Source organism: Balaenoptera acutorostrata, chromosome 20 (genome assembly GCF_949987535.1).
Source record: "Balaenoptera acutorostrata chromosome 20, mBalAcu1.1, whole genome shotgun sequence".
NCBI lineage: Eukaryota > Metazoa > Chordata > Mammalia > Artiodactyla > Balaenopteridae > Balaenoptera > Balaenoptera acutorostrata.
Window position 1 is genome coordinate 49,803,336 of NC_080083.1, and position 18,103 is coordinate 49,821,438.

Consider the following 18,103-nt stretch of genomic DNA (forward strand, 5'->3'; position numbering starts at 1 on the left):
AAGCTAATACTTTTTTTTTAATTTAATTTTTATTTTATATTGTAGTTGATTTACAATGTTGTGTTAGTTTCAGGTGTACAGCAAAGTGATTCAGTTATACCTATACATATATCTATTCTTTTTTCAGATTCTTTTCCCATATAGGTTATTACAGAATATTGAGTAGAGTTCCCTATGCTACACAGTAGGTCCTTGTTGATTATTTTATATATAGTAGTGTGTATATGTTTAATTATACAAGCTAATACTTTTCAAAAATTAAGCCAATTTGAATTTCATTTCTGTTGCTTGCAAATGAAAAAATCTGGACTAAAATAACATTCAGTATGCATGTATCAATTTTCAAATAGACCTAAACAGACTTAACTTGGCAAGTATGTACCTGCATGATATGTAAAAATTCTAGAATCAGAATCAAGTATTAACCAGCTAAATTGCCCCAAACCAAACATTAAAAAAAACAACAACAACACACTAAATCAGTTTCTCAACTGATAAGCCTGATATACAGGTATGCTAAAATATTGGTTCCCTGAGGCCTTAAAGCAGCCCACCCACCACTGGCTTAAGCGTCCTTTTGGGAGGCTGGATGTCAAAGCCCAGAGAGACCTTGGGAACATACATTGAAGACAAGGGAGCTTCTGTCAGCCTGTATCCTTGAATGACTGTGTGACAGTGTCTTGCTTCCCTGCCAAATGGACCTTATATACAAAATATACTTCTACTGTATTAAACCACTGAAAATGTGGGGTTGTCTATTATATCTAACCAACACAAGGGACAAATCATAAAGGGCCTTGTCAGCCATAGTATGAACTCTGGCTTTTACTCTAAGTAAGACAGGAAGCCAATGGGGGATGTGGAACAGGAGAGTAACCAGATTTGATATACGTTTTGACAGGATCATTCTAGCTGCTGTGTTGAGAAAGACTGTAGCAGCAGCAAAGCTAGAAAAGCAAGGACTCTAAGGAAGGGGTCCACAGGAAAACCACAGCCTGTGAGCCAAATCCAGAAAAGCACAGGGTTTAGTACAATTTCACTTTTTTTCCCCAAGGAAAAAAATTTTTTTAAGTTTGAAGGCCATATTAAAAATACTTACAATGTCTTTATCTCTCCATTCACATTATCACTTTTCTAACATAAAGTTATTTTCTATTTGACGGCTTCCTTCATAATCTTGGAACTAGTTTCTTTGCCATTCTTGGCTCCCTCTAAGCCATTCTTCACATTACAGCCAAAGTGTCCACTCTTGGATATAAATCTGATAATAGCATTTCCCCACTTAAAACACTTTCATTGCTCCCTATTGCTTTTAAGAGAGTATTCAAACTTATTAATAGGCTTTCAAGGACCTTCATGAGCTGGCTCCTGCTTGCCTCTCACTGCTTGTCTTTTACCACACTCCCCTTACCTTACATGTGAACTCACCAATGCTGCCTCTCTGAACTGTTTTCAGAATCACATTGTCTTTCACCTCTGGGTCTTCACACAGACAGCTTTTGCTTAGAGCCTTCTCACCTTCTCCGTCCTCAAGTTAACTCGTATTTAAGGTCTAAGCCTAAATGCCACTTTTTCTAGGAAGCTCTCCCCAGCTCCTAAATCTGTGTCAAGAAGTTCTATATATTTCCACAGCACCCTATACATATTCTCAACACACTGTTTATACTTTCCTATTTCTTGTCTTTATATACCACGTGGCTGTAAGCTTGGAGGACTATGCCTTGTTCACTGTTGTAGCTGGGTCCCTGGCTGAATTTAGATCTGATTGAAGCGAAAAGAAATGGCTTTAAAGAATCTGATCAAGGGAATTCCCTGGTGGTCCAGTGGTTAGGACTCTGTGCTACCACTGCAGGGGGCACGGGTTCGATCCCTGGTAAGGGAACTAACATCCCGCAAGCTCCGCAGCACGGCCAAAAAAAGAAAAGAAAAGAAAGAATCTGATTAAGAACTCAAAAGCTTGGCTACACAGACAGTAGGTAAAGACAAGTGGGACATTTGGAAGAAAAGCTGATGTTGATGAAGCATGAAATAGAATGACTGTGAAGCTTAAAAGGCTAAAAACTTGGAAAGTCAGGATATCAGGACATTTAACATGTTTATAACCTGGGAGATGTTCACAAAATGGGAGAAGTTTAGAGAGCATATGATAACTGAATTAGCAACCTGTAGAAAACTGAAACCTAAGCCTGCAAGGAGCAAGACTCCCTGAAACAAGATTATTGCTGCCACCAAGCCCCGAAATATTCCCAAACTGTAAGCCCAATATACTCCAATGGTGATAATGAGGCTGAAACAGAATGATAAGTCAAAGTATTTAAAAGGAATGGAAAGTGTAAATCAACTACACCTCAATTTAAAAAATAAAAAAATAAAATAAATAAAAGGAATGGAAAGACCTCCTGAATCCTTTCCCCAACCTAATTCATCCTCAAAACCTGGCAGCACTCAGGGACACTAGGCACAGCTGAGGGAGGAGGTGAAATTCTGTAATAAAAACAGGGTATTAAGAAGAGGTTAATCTAGTGAATGGAGAGACCTCCTAGCATCCCTATGCCGTTCAGATCCATGAACACAAGCATCCAAGAATACAGCCCCCAGGAAGGAGAGGGAGAATTCTGTGCAGAAAGTGTCACAGTTACTCCTGATTACCCTACGAAGCTGATCAGCTCTACCCATGGGTAGAGAGTTTCCAATCAACATTTAAGTGCCTCCCCTTAAATATAAAAAGACAGAAATCCAAACCAAACTAACAGAAAAAAAAGGAAAGCTGAGAAAAGAGAGGCAATACAACAGAAAAAAACTACAATTATACTACTCCTCTCATCAGAGAGGATATTGCGTCTAGGAATAAGAGTAAGTTATGAAAAAGGAACAGTCAGAAAGCAAAATGATATTGGAAATTTAAAATTTGAGAGCAGAAATTACAATAAATAGGAATGCTGGAAAACAAAGTTGGGAAAACAGCCCAAATATTTCATGGTAGTTTTTAATTTTTTACTAGAACAAAAATTTTTTATTATAACTTTTTTTTTTTTAACTAAGATAAAATATGAGAGAAAAAAGACAGGACAACTAAATGATGATCAATTCAGGAGGGATAACATCCAAATAACAGGAGTTCTCGAAAAAGAAAAAGAGAGAAAGAAATACAATGGAGAAGAGGAAATCATCTATAGATGATTAAATAAATAGAAAAGTTTCTCATAACTAAGGAGTTTAAGTATCCAGATTAAAGTCACAGTAAGTATCTAGTACTATATTTCAGATATACCTAGTCCATAGTTAAAAAATTTAACATCAGGCATAAACAGCATACCCTGAAATCTTCCAGTGGAAAACAACAATCACGAAGGACCAAAATCAGGATGCCAATCAGCAATACTCTAAACTTGCGCTGTCCAAAATGGTAGCCACAAGGCACATGTGGCTACTGAGTACCTGAAATACAGCTAGCCCAAATTGAGGCACTCTGTTAATGCAAAACAAACTCCTGATTTCAAAGACTTCGTTGTTTTTTGTTTTTGTTTTTAAAGGCCACACCATGCAGCATGCGAGATAGTTCCCCGACAAGGGATTGAACCCGTGCCCCTGAAGTGGAAGCGCGGAGCCTTAACCACTGGACCTCCAGGGAAGTCCCTCAAAGACTTTGTATAAAATAAACAAAAAAACAAACAACTCGATTATTTTATTTTGATATCGTGTTGAAATAAAGATATTTTAGATAAATAAAACATATAATTAAGTTTAATTTCATCTGTTTCTTTTTACTTTTTTTAATGTGGCTACTAGAAAATTTAAAATTACAGATAAGCTCCCATTTGTGGCTCACATTGTATTTCTATTCAGCAGTGCTGATCTAGACCTAGAAGACAGTGGAGTAATGTATTCAAAATTTGAAGGGAAAGTGATGTCTCACCTAGAAGTCTATACTCAGACAAATTATCAACCAAGTAAGAAGACAAAATATATCTTCAGACAAAATCTCAAAGAAATTTTCCCCATCTTTATACTCTTCCTCAAGATAACAATGGAAGACATACTTCACCAAAACAGGGAAGTAAACAGAAAAATAGGAAGTCATTGGACTTAGAAGAGAGAAAGGAAATTCCCAACATAATGATAAAGGCAAGTTCCAGGACAACTGTGCAGAAGGTCTTAGAGAACTACCAGTCCAGACAAGTAAAGGATAGAAGCTCTAGGAGGGCTATCTCCAAGAAGAAAACAAAGCCAATAGACTATCTCATGTGGTGAACATAAATAAGCAGAGGAGACGTTCAGTACTGTAAGAGAGTTTGTGAATTTCTTAATGAGATGGAAAACTAAACAAATGGCAAAGTTAGACAGTTATTAACTTCATAAAAACAGAAGTTGTCAAGAAAGAAAATGTAATCACTGCACACCACGTGACTCAGTTATGAATATTTACATGATCATAATAGCATAAACAACAGAACAATGATGTAACCGAAAAGGTTCAAATAACTATACAGGAGGACTGGGAGAAGGAAAGGGTCATGTGGATGTTGTAGGAATGGGATGAGAGGTATCAGCTATAAAAGCTAAATCATTTTCTATGGTAGAAAATGTAAAAATAATACCTAACACGAAATAAATATATATTTATATTAAATGCTATAAATAAGCATGATATCTAGAAGCAGAAGAAAATTCTAGAACAAACAGCCAAAGTTATTGAAAACAGTTACCCTGAGAATTGGAATCAGGAATAAGAATGGGACAGTGAACTGCATTTTCCCATTAAAAGACCTACAGTATCATCTGCTTTTTTAAAAACAGTACATATGCTACTATGATTAAAATAAAATTTAGAAGAAAGAAACCATCCATATAAGAAACAAAAAGAATGCCTATGAGTGTACTCCAATTATGATTTCTGACTTATACTTATAACTGACCTAAAGTGAATTAATACCTTTAATTGATTGAAAAAAAGGTGGCGGGGGGGGGGGGGTTGCTCTATACTGTGTATCCATTTTGTTCTTCATGGGCTTATTAAGCATAGCTCACCTTCCAAAACCAGCTATCAATAAGCCAAAGTACTTTCACACTAGGTTTTGCATCCCTCTGTGAGGACCAAATTACACCACAGATCAAACTCAGATCATATTCAGTGATTCTTTTCAAAGACTATATTAAATTACAGTGATTCCATGCTTCATTTCAAATAAATCGTTTAAACCTACAGGTCATAATGCTGATTCCATTTTGGATCAAGTGTATTCTTCACAGTATCTGTAGAATGGCACTGCCCAGATCCATCAACCACCACCTTAGCAAATGGATCAGGAAGCCCTGTGGGAAAAAAAGGGAGGGTTCTTTTTTAATTAAAGAATATTTTGACATGGAGATTAATTATATAAAGATTAATATTTGCTACAAAACAAAAGATTATTCCATCCTTCATAAAAAGTTTAACGATAAGCTATAAATGAAAAGTGGTCCATTTTAAAACTAAGATTAAAGTTAATTCTACATTAAATATCAAAAACTACATTTTTTCTTGCTATCTCAAAACATGCTCAGCTTAAACTACCAAAGTCTAGAGATTACTTTATAATGTACAAGTTATCATAGATCTTTCCCAGCCCTTTAACCCCAGAAAGGTGAACGCTTAAAACATCCCTGGCTCTCTTAGCGCTTTCCCACGGTCTCCCTTAGTAGCTCATTTAAAGAAAGAGCGTATTAAAGTTTTCACACAGTAACACAGGCTACAGAGATATCAAATTAGCCAAAAAGTTTTAATGATTAACTATCATGAGTAATGAGAAACCGAAACAAAAAATTTAATACCCTGCCTTAAAAGACCGTACTATCTAATTGGGAAAATTAAAACACCATACATTAAAAACAAAAAACCAAAAAAAACTCCTGAGAATAAACAAGTTTTTGACCATACTGATTATAAAGAAAGCACTTATACTACTATGTCAGGCTCTATTCTAAACGCTTTACATATGTTAAATCTCTTAATCTTCAAAATTACCCCATGGGGTAAATACTACTATTCTATTTTAGTGATGAGGAAACTGAGGCACAAAGGGGTTAATTAACTAGCCTGAGGTCACCCAGTAGTAAGTGGCAGAGGCAGGGTCTAAAGTTCAGATTCTAAACCCATGCACACACAGTCTGGTTCTTGATTTCATGCACTTAACCACTATGCTGTATCACACCTCTCATTTACTATGTAGTTCAACAGTGAGTACAAGAGCTCAGAAAAGCAGAACAAGTTGAGTGTGAACAACAGAAAAAGGCTTTCTTCCCCCCCCCCCGCCCCTTTTTGAGGGGATGGGACTCATCTGGGCTTTAAAGGACAAACAGGAGGCGTTCCAAGGAGGGTATAACAATATCTGAAGGACTTCGAGGGGTTTAATCAAAGCATTTGTGCTAAGGTGTAAAAGTAAATACTGTTGGAGAGATAAGACGGATCCAGTAAGAGAGGCTTAAAAGTCAGAAAATAAAGGTTTAGAATGACTGAGGTAGAGAACAGGGAGCCACTTTAGATTCTTGAGCATGGCTGTAAATACACTGTCATATTTGTCTACTAGTGGTATTCAGAGAAGGAAAGATTAAAGGTACAGAGAAGCTGTTGTAAGCTTCATACAGTAGGATGAAGAACAGTAGGATGAGTAGAATTTTAAAAGTCAGGGGACGAAGGTGGAACTAAATAAAATGTTAGAGACCACAACAACAGTTTAGATGTGAGACATACTGAGATACTGTAAATTTCCTAGGGACAGCTGAAGACACTAAAACGAAATGTTGGTAAGTGTTGATAATTGCAGAAATTTTGTACCTTGATATATCTATGCTAATTTTTTTTAAGTCAAGATACTAATCTGCCAAGATTTAAGGCCAGACAGAAATCACCTAGCCAGTTTTCCAATTCTACGATTCCATGATCTGTCAACTTCAAATAAGTAAGAAAAGACTAATATTTAAGAGTATTAAGTATTCAAGAAAAAACCTGGCAAGTTAGGGTAGCAATCTATTTAACTATATTGTTTAATTAAGTTTAGCACTATTCATATTAGTATTTCAATAATACCTAACCATTTGTAGATGTGTCTAATGGAAGAATACTTTCCCCTCTACCTTCAATAACATTAAGTATTTTTTTCCTGGGAGGAATACGTTTTATCTTGTTCTTTTGATTCTACCATCTAAACAAATAAACAGATAAATGTATGTCTGCAAGCAAAAACAAACAAAAATCACATTTCTAGCTTTCCCTTTAGATGGTGCTTAACTAGTTAAAGAATTAGGACTGAGAAAAACAACATTTTCCACACAGAAGTCACTAGGTGTGGCTTCCAGATCCTTATTTAAGTATGAAAGTCTAAGTCCCATCCTCCTATGTTTCCCTTCTGTTAAATAATACAAAATACAAGCTCTATTCCCTAACAAAATAAATACCTAGGTTTCAACTTACCTGATTATATTATTCTACAAGAATTTAACTTGAGAGCCAAGTTCTTCCAGTGTAGTCAAAAATATCAAGTTTTCAGAAGTTAGTGAGACCTCTAGCGGTAAATATGAAGTAGCTAAAGTATTTTCTGTATTTTTAAAAATTTCTCAATTCTCCCCATCATTTCTGAGTCATATAAAATAGCTAAAGCTGAGGAACTTCCTCACTACGCTAACGCACTTAATGAGCTGCAAATAATGAAACAAAAATTTCAACTTAAAGAGTTACTTACCAGAGAAAATAAAGCTTTATTTTTGATTGGGGAAGAAAAAATATATTCAACCAACCATGTTGCAGCTCACTGACTTCAATCTGGCCCCTACACAAACCTTAACAAAGTACCTTACACACAAAGCTTTTACTTAAACGTGGCATAAAAGACAGAAAGAATTTGATACCAATAAAAACATTCTTTTAAAAACACAGATAACGGATAAATGGATAGATATGTGATAAAGTTAATGGCAGAATCTAGATGATGGGTATTGACTGTAAAATTCCTTATATGTCCTATGTGTCTGAAATTCTTCCTGCCAAAATTTTCGGGGAAGGGGGATGTACTGTACTTTTATTTTTAAAAGCCAGTAAGTGTGAAAATAGTTCCAAAAAATGAGTTAGCAAAACTTTTCTCAGCAAAGGTAGATACCCTGGAATAAATAGTATTATCTCAAATTATACAAATTCCAAAAGACAACACATGGCACTGCATTTTTTTCTAGAGTTAAATATATTTATATATACACATATATATATAGTCAGCCTATAGTCATGCTTCATATTAAAATTTACATTTCCCATTCAACACGATTTAAACTGATTTACAAGCAAAAACAACTATATTACAGTATCAGTAACTGCATTCTGATCAATAAACGCACACTCTCACTCAAATTTAATTAAGAGATTTAGGAACTATTATTTAACTCTTTCTTTAAAATTAATGTGGGCAACCCTCAACTTATAAACAGATCAAAAAAATATATAAATCTATCACAGCAGGAGGACCTCTGCCACTGTGAACCTGCGGGATGTTCCATCCTTGGCTGAGTCCCTTCTGAAGGCCTCAGGATTGGCTTTCCTGTTTTCCTTTCCAGGGTCATCAAGTGTTTTTTCCATTCTGGGTTTTAAAGATAATCACACAGTTTCCCCTAGTTTTCTTATCCCTGAAGCAAGCTCACAACTCAAGAATTTGTATCAATTTTTACTGCTTACAACAATAAAAAAGGGGAAGATTTCCTTCTTTCCTTCTTTTTTTCACATACAACTTAAGGACACATAAAGATCATATAACTGATAATAATCGGCTCTCAGGGGCTTACAGAGAATTAGAGTAAGATTCCTCTAGATTTCCTAGGAAAACTGAGACAAGGATATCTGATATTTTATTGGAGAAGGTGTGTCTTGGGACTCCAGGGGAAGGAAAAGAATTTGGGAAGGAAGGCTAGGAGACAAAACTGAAGAGTTTGTCTTTAAAACCAGACCAGTTGTCCTGGGGGGTATAGAAGAAGCTCTAAGAGTGTGCACTACTCACTTCCCTCCCTCTTCTCCTTGTCACCTGCCTATCCAATCCCATTGGCCACTTTGCAGTCCCACTAGGATAAACCCTACCTTGGATCAACCTTAAGGAGGGTAAAGGAGTACACATCGGTTATTAGGTTATTAGCAACAGAGATGAGGTGGGTAGTTCAGCAGCAGCCTGTGAAGATAACATTAATTGGTGGCAGCAAGGAGAGAGGTCACTGGCCTCTCCTCCTGCGACATGCTATAGGGTAGAAGGCACATGGTACATAAACTGGAAACTGCTTAATTATGTCCCAGATTATCCTATTTAATTGCTTTCCCATATAAGCATAATTTTTCAATTACATAGTCTATGCTATTTTATAAATTTTAATTTAGGTTCTACTCTAGGAAGACTGGAAGTAATAAAATTTCAAATGGAATGAATTAAGTATGATTTAAAAATATATCAAGAGCTTATCACTTCTTTTAATCAAACACTTGAAAATTAACTAAGTCATATATTAAATTAGACAGCATACATAGCCAGTTTTTGCTGGCTGATAGGACCTGAATTTAAAAATCTAATGAACTTCTCTATATCTAACTTCAAACATTTTTATTTATCAAATTTTGCTGGCTTAAAACGTATGGACATCAAGGGGGGAAACTGGTGGGGCGGGGTGGTGGTGGTGTGATGAACTAGGAGATTGGATTGACATATATACACTAATATGTATAAAATAGATAATAAGAACCTGCTGTATAAAAAAATAAATAAAATTCAAAAATTCAAAAAAAATTTTGCTGGCTTGGACTCTTTTTTTTTTTTTTTTAACTGAAAATCATATCTTTTTTAAATATATTTATTTATTTATTTATGGCTGCGTTGGGTCTTCGTTGTTGCACGCGGGCTTTCTCTAGTTGCGGCGAGCAGGGTCTACTCTTTGTTGTGGTGCACCAGCTTCTCATTGTGGTGGCTTCTCTTGTTGCGGAGCACAGGCTCTAGGCGCATGGGCTTCAGTAGTTGTGGCACGCCGGCTCAGTAGTTGTGGCTCGCAGGGGCTCTAGAGCACAGGCTCAGTAGTTGTGGCACATGCGCTTAGTTGCTCCACTGCATGTGGGATCTTCCCAGGCCAGGGATCAAACCCGTGACCCCCACGTTGGCAGGCGGATTCTTAACCACTGAGCCACCAGGGAAGTCCAAAAATTATATCATTTTTACAAAATAATTTAAAGTGAATGTAAGTATAATATTATAGGGTAAACACACACACACACTTCCCAATCTTCCCTCGCAAAACTTAATCCTAAATAAAGCCACAAAAATTTTCACAACAGATTGGCAAAGAGACTGCAAAGATGGGAATTAAATGTCTGTTTTGAAGTCTGAGACATAAGAGGTTCTACGATCAAATGTGGCAGAGATTTCTTTCCTATACTCTGGAAATTCCAAGCAGGCTAAATAACTTCTCTGCCTTCCAATGACTCCTGAATGCATGGGTAAGATTTCCTATAAAATGTTAGGGGAAAAAGTATTTACGAAATAATCTCAAACCTTTTCTAGAAATCTAGTAGTATGCACACCTTCAACATACATTACATTCATCTGCATATACACACCTACACACGTTTCACACAAATATGGGGGGGGGCAGTGGATAAAGGGAAAGGGGCTAAGGAGCACAAAATCCTCTTTAAAACATGTGATGTCAAAAGCCTCTGAATCAAAGAATTCATAAAACAACACTGAGTATATTTCTGAATAGAGAAATCCCTAAACCAGACAATTCTGAAAATGCTTTCCAAAGAATCTACACACAACATACAAGATTTAAAGTTAATTTACTTACGGAAAAAATCCTTTTTCACCAAGTTTTTTGCACAGAGTACTGTAAAGGAAACAAAAAATACATGGGAAGAATTAAAATGGTGAGGCTGCATTGTCAAAGTTTCACTTTGAAACATTGAAAATACCAGTGAATAATAATTAAACACTAACTATATAGCAAGGTATGAAATATGATCACAATCTTTGATTAAAGAGTAGCAAAAGACAGCTGAACCAGTGGTGGCAACTTCAGCAATGATCACCAGTAACAGCTGAGGGCAAGAAAGTTTATAAATCTGGTATTCTAATAAAGAACCACTTCCTGTCTTCCATCAAGATCTAGTCTCAGAGTAGCTTGGTGGCAAGGGAAAAACATAGTTCTAAGGAGGAAATATGTAAATTGAGGGTTATATATATATATATTTTTTAAAGGGTAAAATAATTTTATACTGAAGAGGATCATAAGAAAACAAAGCTTAATTGATACTGGTGACATTATTTTTAAAAATGACGTTCTGTTATTTATTCTCCATCTAAACTCCACAGAAACATCGGCTCAATGACAAGAGAGATCTACTATACCTTCAAAAATTAAGTTAATATATTGAGATAGCTATCCCAAATCCACATTCTCTGGATTACCTTGCATTAAATTATCACTTACACAGTGATGGCTGCACAACCTTGTGAATATATTAAAACCATTGAATTGCATGCTTTAGAGGGATGAATTTTACAGTATGTGAATTGCATGTCAATTTAAAAATCACTGTTTATACAGTCATTAACTTCTTTAATCCAAACTTGTTACAAGTGAAGGGAAACCACCAATTTCCATATATTCATATTTTAATTTATAAAATATCTATGAAAGTAATGTTGGGTTAACTTCTACCCACTTCTACTCACAGTTTAAATGGTCTGTTCAATTAGTTACACTTATTGGAAGTTTAGTGTATAAAAATTCATTTAACATAAACCTTGGGAACAAGTCTAAATATAATTAATCACTTTAAAAGTTCAAATAAAAATAATTTTGAGCACAGATGCCATCAGTAAATGAATAAAATTATTAAGTAAGCACAAGATACTAATTTACTAGTCAGAGTCTCTTAGGCCCTGTCATAGTTTAAAAACATAAAAACTGGGGCTTCCCTGGTGGCGCAGTGGTTGAGAATCTGCCTGCTAATGCAGGGGACACGGGTTCGAGCCCTGGTCTGGGAAGATCCCACATGCCACGGAGCAACTGGGCCCGTGAGCCACAGCTACTGAGCCTGTGCGTCTGGAGCCTGTGCTCGGCAACAAGAGAGGCCGCGATAGTGAGAGGCCCGCGCACCGTGATGAAGAGTGGCCCCCACCTGCCACAACTAGAGAAAGCCCTTGCACAGAAACGAAGATCCAACACAGCCATAAATAAATAAATTAAAAAAAAAAAAACATAAAAACTCAATCATGAAAGCTAAGGCCATAACTCGGAGTACCAAATCAGAAACTTGATTTAGAAGAACTCCTCCCTAGGGACTTCCCTGGTGGTCTAGTAGTTAAGACTTTGTGCTTCCACTGCAGGGGACACAGGTTCAATCCCTGGTTGGGGAACTAAGATCCCGCATGCTGCACGGTGTGGCCAAAAAAAAAAAAGAAACCTGGAATATAGAACCTGGAATTGGATCTGAGTAAACGTATAGAACCTGGAATTGGATCTGAGTAAACGTTCTTTTAAAAAAAAAGAAGAAGAACTCCTCTCTAAACTTTTATTATCATCATATAAACTGAACAGAATACTCATGATCAATACATAAACAACACATACATAAATCCAAATTATAATCTCCAGTATTGACGAGGCATTCATAATATTTAACCACCATCCTAAGATTCAAGATGTAAAATAAATGCACACCCTACTTAAGAGAAACAAAATATATGGGAAGTCCTCCAACTTCTTGTCACTAAACCTACAGACGTACTGTTTCAACACTCATTCTTTTTTTCTTCCTTCCACTTACAATGTCTACTCTCCTAACACCATCCTTCTGCCTGTACTCTGGATCTCATACCCAACCCACCACTTTCTCAAGAACTTGTCCCTCCACTTCCTCTACCGATTGCCTCGTCAGTATTTAAACATACTCAAGTCTTGCCCATGCCTCCCCACTCCAGCCACCATCCTACTTCTTTTCCTTCATAATGAAACTACTTTAAAACACTGTCTACACTTTGTGACTTCACTTCTTTATATCCACTAATGCCTCAATCCACTGCAATTTGGCTTCTACTCTCACCATTGCCCCTATACTGCTTCTCCAAAGCTCTGGGGACCTAATTAATAAATCCATCCAATGGATACTTTTCATTCTTTATCACACTTGACCCCTGAGGGGTATTTGCCACTACTGACTACTCCCTCTTCTAAAACCCCTCTCTTCTTTTGGTTTCTGTTTAACACCACATTCACCTGGTTTTACACCAAGCATAAAATTCATTCAAAGTCTTTTCTGCCAGATCTTTTTCCTTTGCTCCACCCATGAAACTTGAGGTTCTTCAGGGCTTTACTTTAGGTCCTCTTTTACTCTATAAACCGAGGAGCACAGATATCCATCCTGTAAACCTCAGAATTATATGTAAACTGTTAATATGCTCAACAAAATATTAGCAAACTGAAACCACATGATCAAGCTGGATTCATCCCAGGATCACAAGGATGGTTCAACATATGAAAATCAATGTGATACACTACATCATCAAAAGACAAAAAAACCACATGATCGTCTCAATAGGTGCAGAAAAAACATTTGATAAAATTCAACATCCATTCATGATAAAAACTACAGAGGGAACATATCTCAACATCATAAAAGCTATTTATGACAAAACCACAGCCAACATAATACTCAATGGTGAAAAGCTGAAAGACTTCCTGCTAAAATCTGGAACAAGACAAGGATGCCCACTCTCACCACTTCTATTCAACAGAGCATTGGTGCAGATGACATGATACTAGATATAGAAAACTCTAAAGACTCACACAAAAACCACTAGAACTGATAAACGAACTCAGCAAGGTAGCAGGATGCAAGATTAACATACAGAAATCTGTTGCATTTCTTTATACTAACAAAGAAATATCAGAAAGGGCAAGTAAAAAAAAAAATTCCCTTTAAAATTGCATCAAAAAAAAAAAAAAAAACCTTAGTAATAAACCTGACCAAGGAGGTGAAAGACTTATATGCTGAGAACTATAAAACACTGATAAAGGAAACTGAAGATGATTCAAAGAAATGGAAAGATATCCCATAGTCTTGGATTGGAAGAACTAACACTGTTAAAATGGCCATACTACTCAAAGCAATCTACGATTTAATGTGATCCCTATCAAATTACCCATAACATTTTTCACAGAACTAGAACAAATAATCCTAAAATTTATATAGAACCGTGAAAGACCCAGAATTGCCAAAGCAATCCTAAGGCATAACCCTCCCAGACTTCAGACAGACTACAAAGCTATAGTAATCAAAACAGTGCAGTATTGGCCCAAAAACAGACATATGGATCAATGGAACAGAATAGAGAGCCCAGAAATAAACCCACAAACCTGTGTTCAATTACTCATCAACAAAGAAGGCAAGAATATACAATGGAGAAAACATCAGCAAGCGGTGTTGGGAAAACTGGACAGCCAAATGTAAATCAATGAAGTTAGAACACTCCCTCACACCATACACAAAAATAAACTTAAAATGGCTTAAAGATTTAAATATAAGACACAACACCATAAAACTGCTAGAGGAGAACACAGGCAAAGCATTCTCTGACATAAATCATACCAATGTTTTCTTAGGTCCGTCTCCAAGACAACAGAAATAAAAGCAAAAATAAACAAATGGGACCTAATCAAATTTATAAGCTTTTACACAGCAAAGGAAATCATAAACAAAACAAAAAGACAATCTACGGAATAGGAGAAAATATTTGCTAACAATGCAACTGACAAGGGCTTAATTTCCAAAATATACAAACAGCTCATACAACTCAATAACAAAAAATCAAACAACCCAATCAAAAAATGGGCAGAAATCTAAATAGACATTTCTCCAAAGAAGACATACAGATGGCCAACAGGTATATGGAAAGATGCTCAACATCATTAATTATTAGAGAAATGAAAATCAAAACTACAATGAGGTATCACATCACACTGGTCAAAATGGCCATCATTAAAAAGTCTACAAATAACAAATGCTGGAGAGGGTGTGGAGAAAAGGGAACCCTCCTACACTATTGGTGGGAATGTAAGTTGGTGCAGGTACTATGGGAAACAGTACAGAGGTTCCTCAAAAAACTTATTATCTGCCGTATGATTCAGCAATCCCACTCCTGGGCATATATCTGGAGAAAACTCTAATGAGAAAAGATACATGTACCCCAATGTTCATAGCACTATTTACAACAGCCAAGACATGGAAGCAACCTAAATGTCCATCAACAGATAAATGGATAAAAAAGAAGTGATAGAGCACAAGCAAGAAGAACTACAATCCTGCAGCCTGTGGAATGAAAACCACATTCACAGAAAGATATACAAAATGAAAAGGCAGAGGACTATGTACCAGATGAAGGAACAAGATAAAATCCCAGAAAAACAACTAAACAAAGTGGAGATAGGCAACCTTCCAGAAAAAGAATTCAGAATAATGACAGTGAAGATGATCCAGGACCTCGGAAAAAGAATGGAGGCAAAGATCGAGAAGATGCAAGAAATGTTTAACAAAGACCTTAGAAGAACTAAAGAACAAACACCTAGAAGAATTAACGAACAAAGAGATGAACAATACAATAACTGAAATGAAAAATACACTAGAAGGAATCAATAGCAGAATAACTGAGGCAGAAGAACGGATAAGTGACCTGGAAGACAGAATGATGGAATTCACTGCTGCAGAACAGAATAAAGAAAAAAGAATGAAAAGAAAAGAAGACAGACTAAGAGACCTCTGGGACAACATTAAACGCAACAACATTCACATTATAGGGGTCCCAGAAGGAGAAGAGAGAGAGGAAGGACCTGAGAAAATATCTGAAGAGATTATAGTCGAAAACTTCCCTAACATGGGAAAGGAAATAGCCCCCCAAGTCCAGTAAGTGCAGAGAGTCCCAGGCAGGATAAACCCAAGGAGGAACACGCCGAGACACATAGTAATCAAATTGACAATATTTAAAGACAAAGAAAAATTACTGAAAGCAACAAGGGAAAAATGACAAATAACATACAAGGGAACTCCCATAAGGTTAACAGCTGATTTCTCAGCAGAAACTCTACAAGCCAGAAGGGAGTGGCATGATATACTTAAAGTGATGAAAGGGAAGAACCTACAACCAAGATTACTCTACCCAGCAAGGATCTCATTCATATTCGACGGAAAAATCAAAAGCTTTACAGACAAGCAAAAGCTAAGAGAATTCAGCACCACCAAACCAGCTCTACAACAAATGCTAAAGGAACTTCTCTAAGTGGGAAACACAAGAGAAGAAAAGGACCTACAAAAACAAACCCATAACAATTAAGAAAATGATAATAGGAACATACATATTGATAATTACCTTAAATGTGAACGGATTAAATGCTCCAACCAAAAGACACAGGCTCGCTGAATGGATGCAAAAACAAGACCCATATATATGCTGTCTACAAGAGACCCACTTCAGACCTAGGGACACATACAGACAAAGTGAGGGGATGGAAAAAGATATTCCATGCAAATGGAAATCAAAAGAAAGCTGGAGTAGCAATACCCATATCAGATAAAATAGACTTTAAAATAAAGAATGTTACAAGAGACAAGGAAGGACACTACATAATGATCAAGGATCAATCCAAGAAGAAGATATAACAATTATAAATATATATGCACCCAACATAGGAGCACCTCAACACACAAGGCAACTGCTAACAGCTCTAAAAGAGGAAATCGACAGTAACACAATAATAGTGGGGGACTTAAACACCTCACTTACACCAATGCACAGATCATCCAGACTGAAAATTAATAAGGAAACACAAGCTTTAAATGACACAACAGACTAGATAGATTTAATTGATATTTATAGGACATTCCATCCAAAAACAGCAGATTACACTTTCTTCTCAAGTGCACATGGAACATTCTCCAGGATAGATCACATCTTGGGTCACAAATCAAGCCTCAGTAAATTTAAGAAAATTGAAATCACATCAAGCATCTTTTCTGACCACAACACTATGAGATTAGAAATCAATCACAGGGAAAACAACGTACAAAACACAAACACATGGAGGCTAAACAATACATTACTAAATAACCAAGAGATCACTGAAGAAATCAAAGAGGAAATCAAAAAATAGAGACAAATTACAACGAAAACACGACGATCCAAAACCTATGGGATGCAGCAAAAGCAGTTCTAAGAGGGAAGTTTATAGCAATACAAGGCTACCTCAAGAAACAAGAAAAATCTCAAACAATCTAATCTTATACCTAAAGCAACTAAAGAAAACAAACAAAACCCAAAGTTAGTAGAAGGAAAGAAATCATAAAGATCAGAGCAGAAATAAATGAAATAGAAACAAAGAAAACAATAGCAAAGATCAATAAAACTAAAAGCTGGTTCTTTGAGAAGATAAACAAAATTGATAAACCATTAGCCAGACTCATCAAGAAAAAGAGGGAGAGGACTCAGATCAATAAAATGAGAAATGAAAACAGAGAAGTTACAAGAGGCACCGCAGAAATACAAAGCATCCTAAGAGACTACTACAAGCAACTTTATGCCAATAAAATGGACAACCTGGAAGAAATGGACAAATTCTTAGAAAGGTATAAACTTCCAAGACTGAACCAGGAAGAAACAGAAAATATGAACAGACCAATCACAAGTACGGAAATTGAAACTGTGATTTAAAATCTTCCAACAAACAAAAGTCCAGGACCAGATGGCTTCACAGGTGAATTCTATCAAACATTTAGAGAAGAGCTAACACCCATCCTTCTCAAACTCTTCCAAAAAATTGCAGAGGAAGGAACACTCCCAAACTCATTCTATGAGGCCACCATCACCCTGATACCAAAACCAGACAAAGATACTACAAAAAAAAGAAAATTACAGACCAATATTACTGATGAATATAGATGCAAAAATCCTCAACAAAATACTAGCAATCAGAATCCAACAACACGGGCCTCCCTGGTGGCACAGTGGTTAAGAACTTGCCTGCCAATGCAGGGGATATGGGTTCGAGCCCTGGTCCA

At 36.3% G+C, this 18,103-nt stretch overlaps 1 protein-coding gene across 2 annotated transcripts in view; it reads right to left on the minus strand.

The window, feature by feature from the left end:
* The window catches only part of SMURF2 (SMAD specific E3 ubiquitin protein ligase 2), a 122,330-nt gene that overhangs the window by 41,572 nt on the left and 62,655 nt on the right, over positions 1 to 18,103 (minus strand). For both annotated transcript variants that reach the window (XM_057535547.1, XM_057535546.1), the window contains exons 2-3: positions 10,840 to 10,878; positions 5,205 to 5,313 (exon numbers count right to left, since the gene is read on the minus strand). In XM_057535547.1, coding sequence (XP_057391530.1) covers positions 5,205 to 5,313; positions 10,840 to 10,878 — 148 coding nt within the window. The remainder of the gene's footprint in view (positions 1 to 5,204; positions 5,314 to 10,839; positions 10,879 to 18,103) is intronic.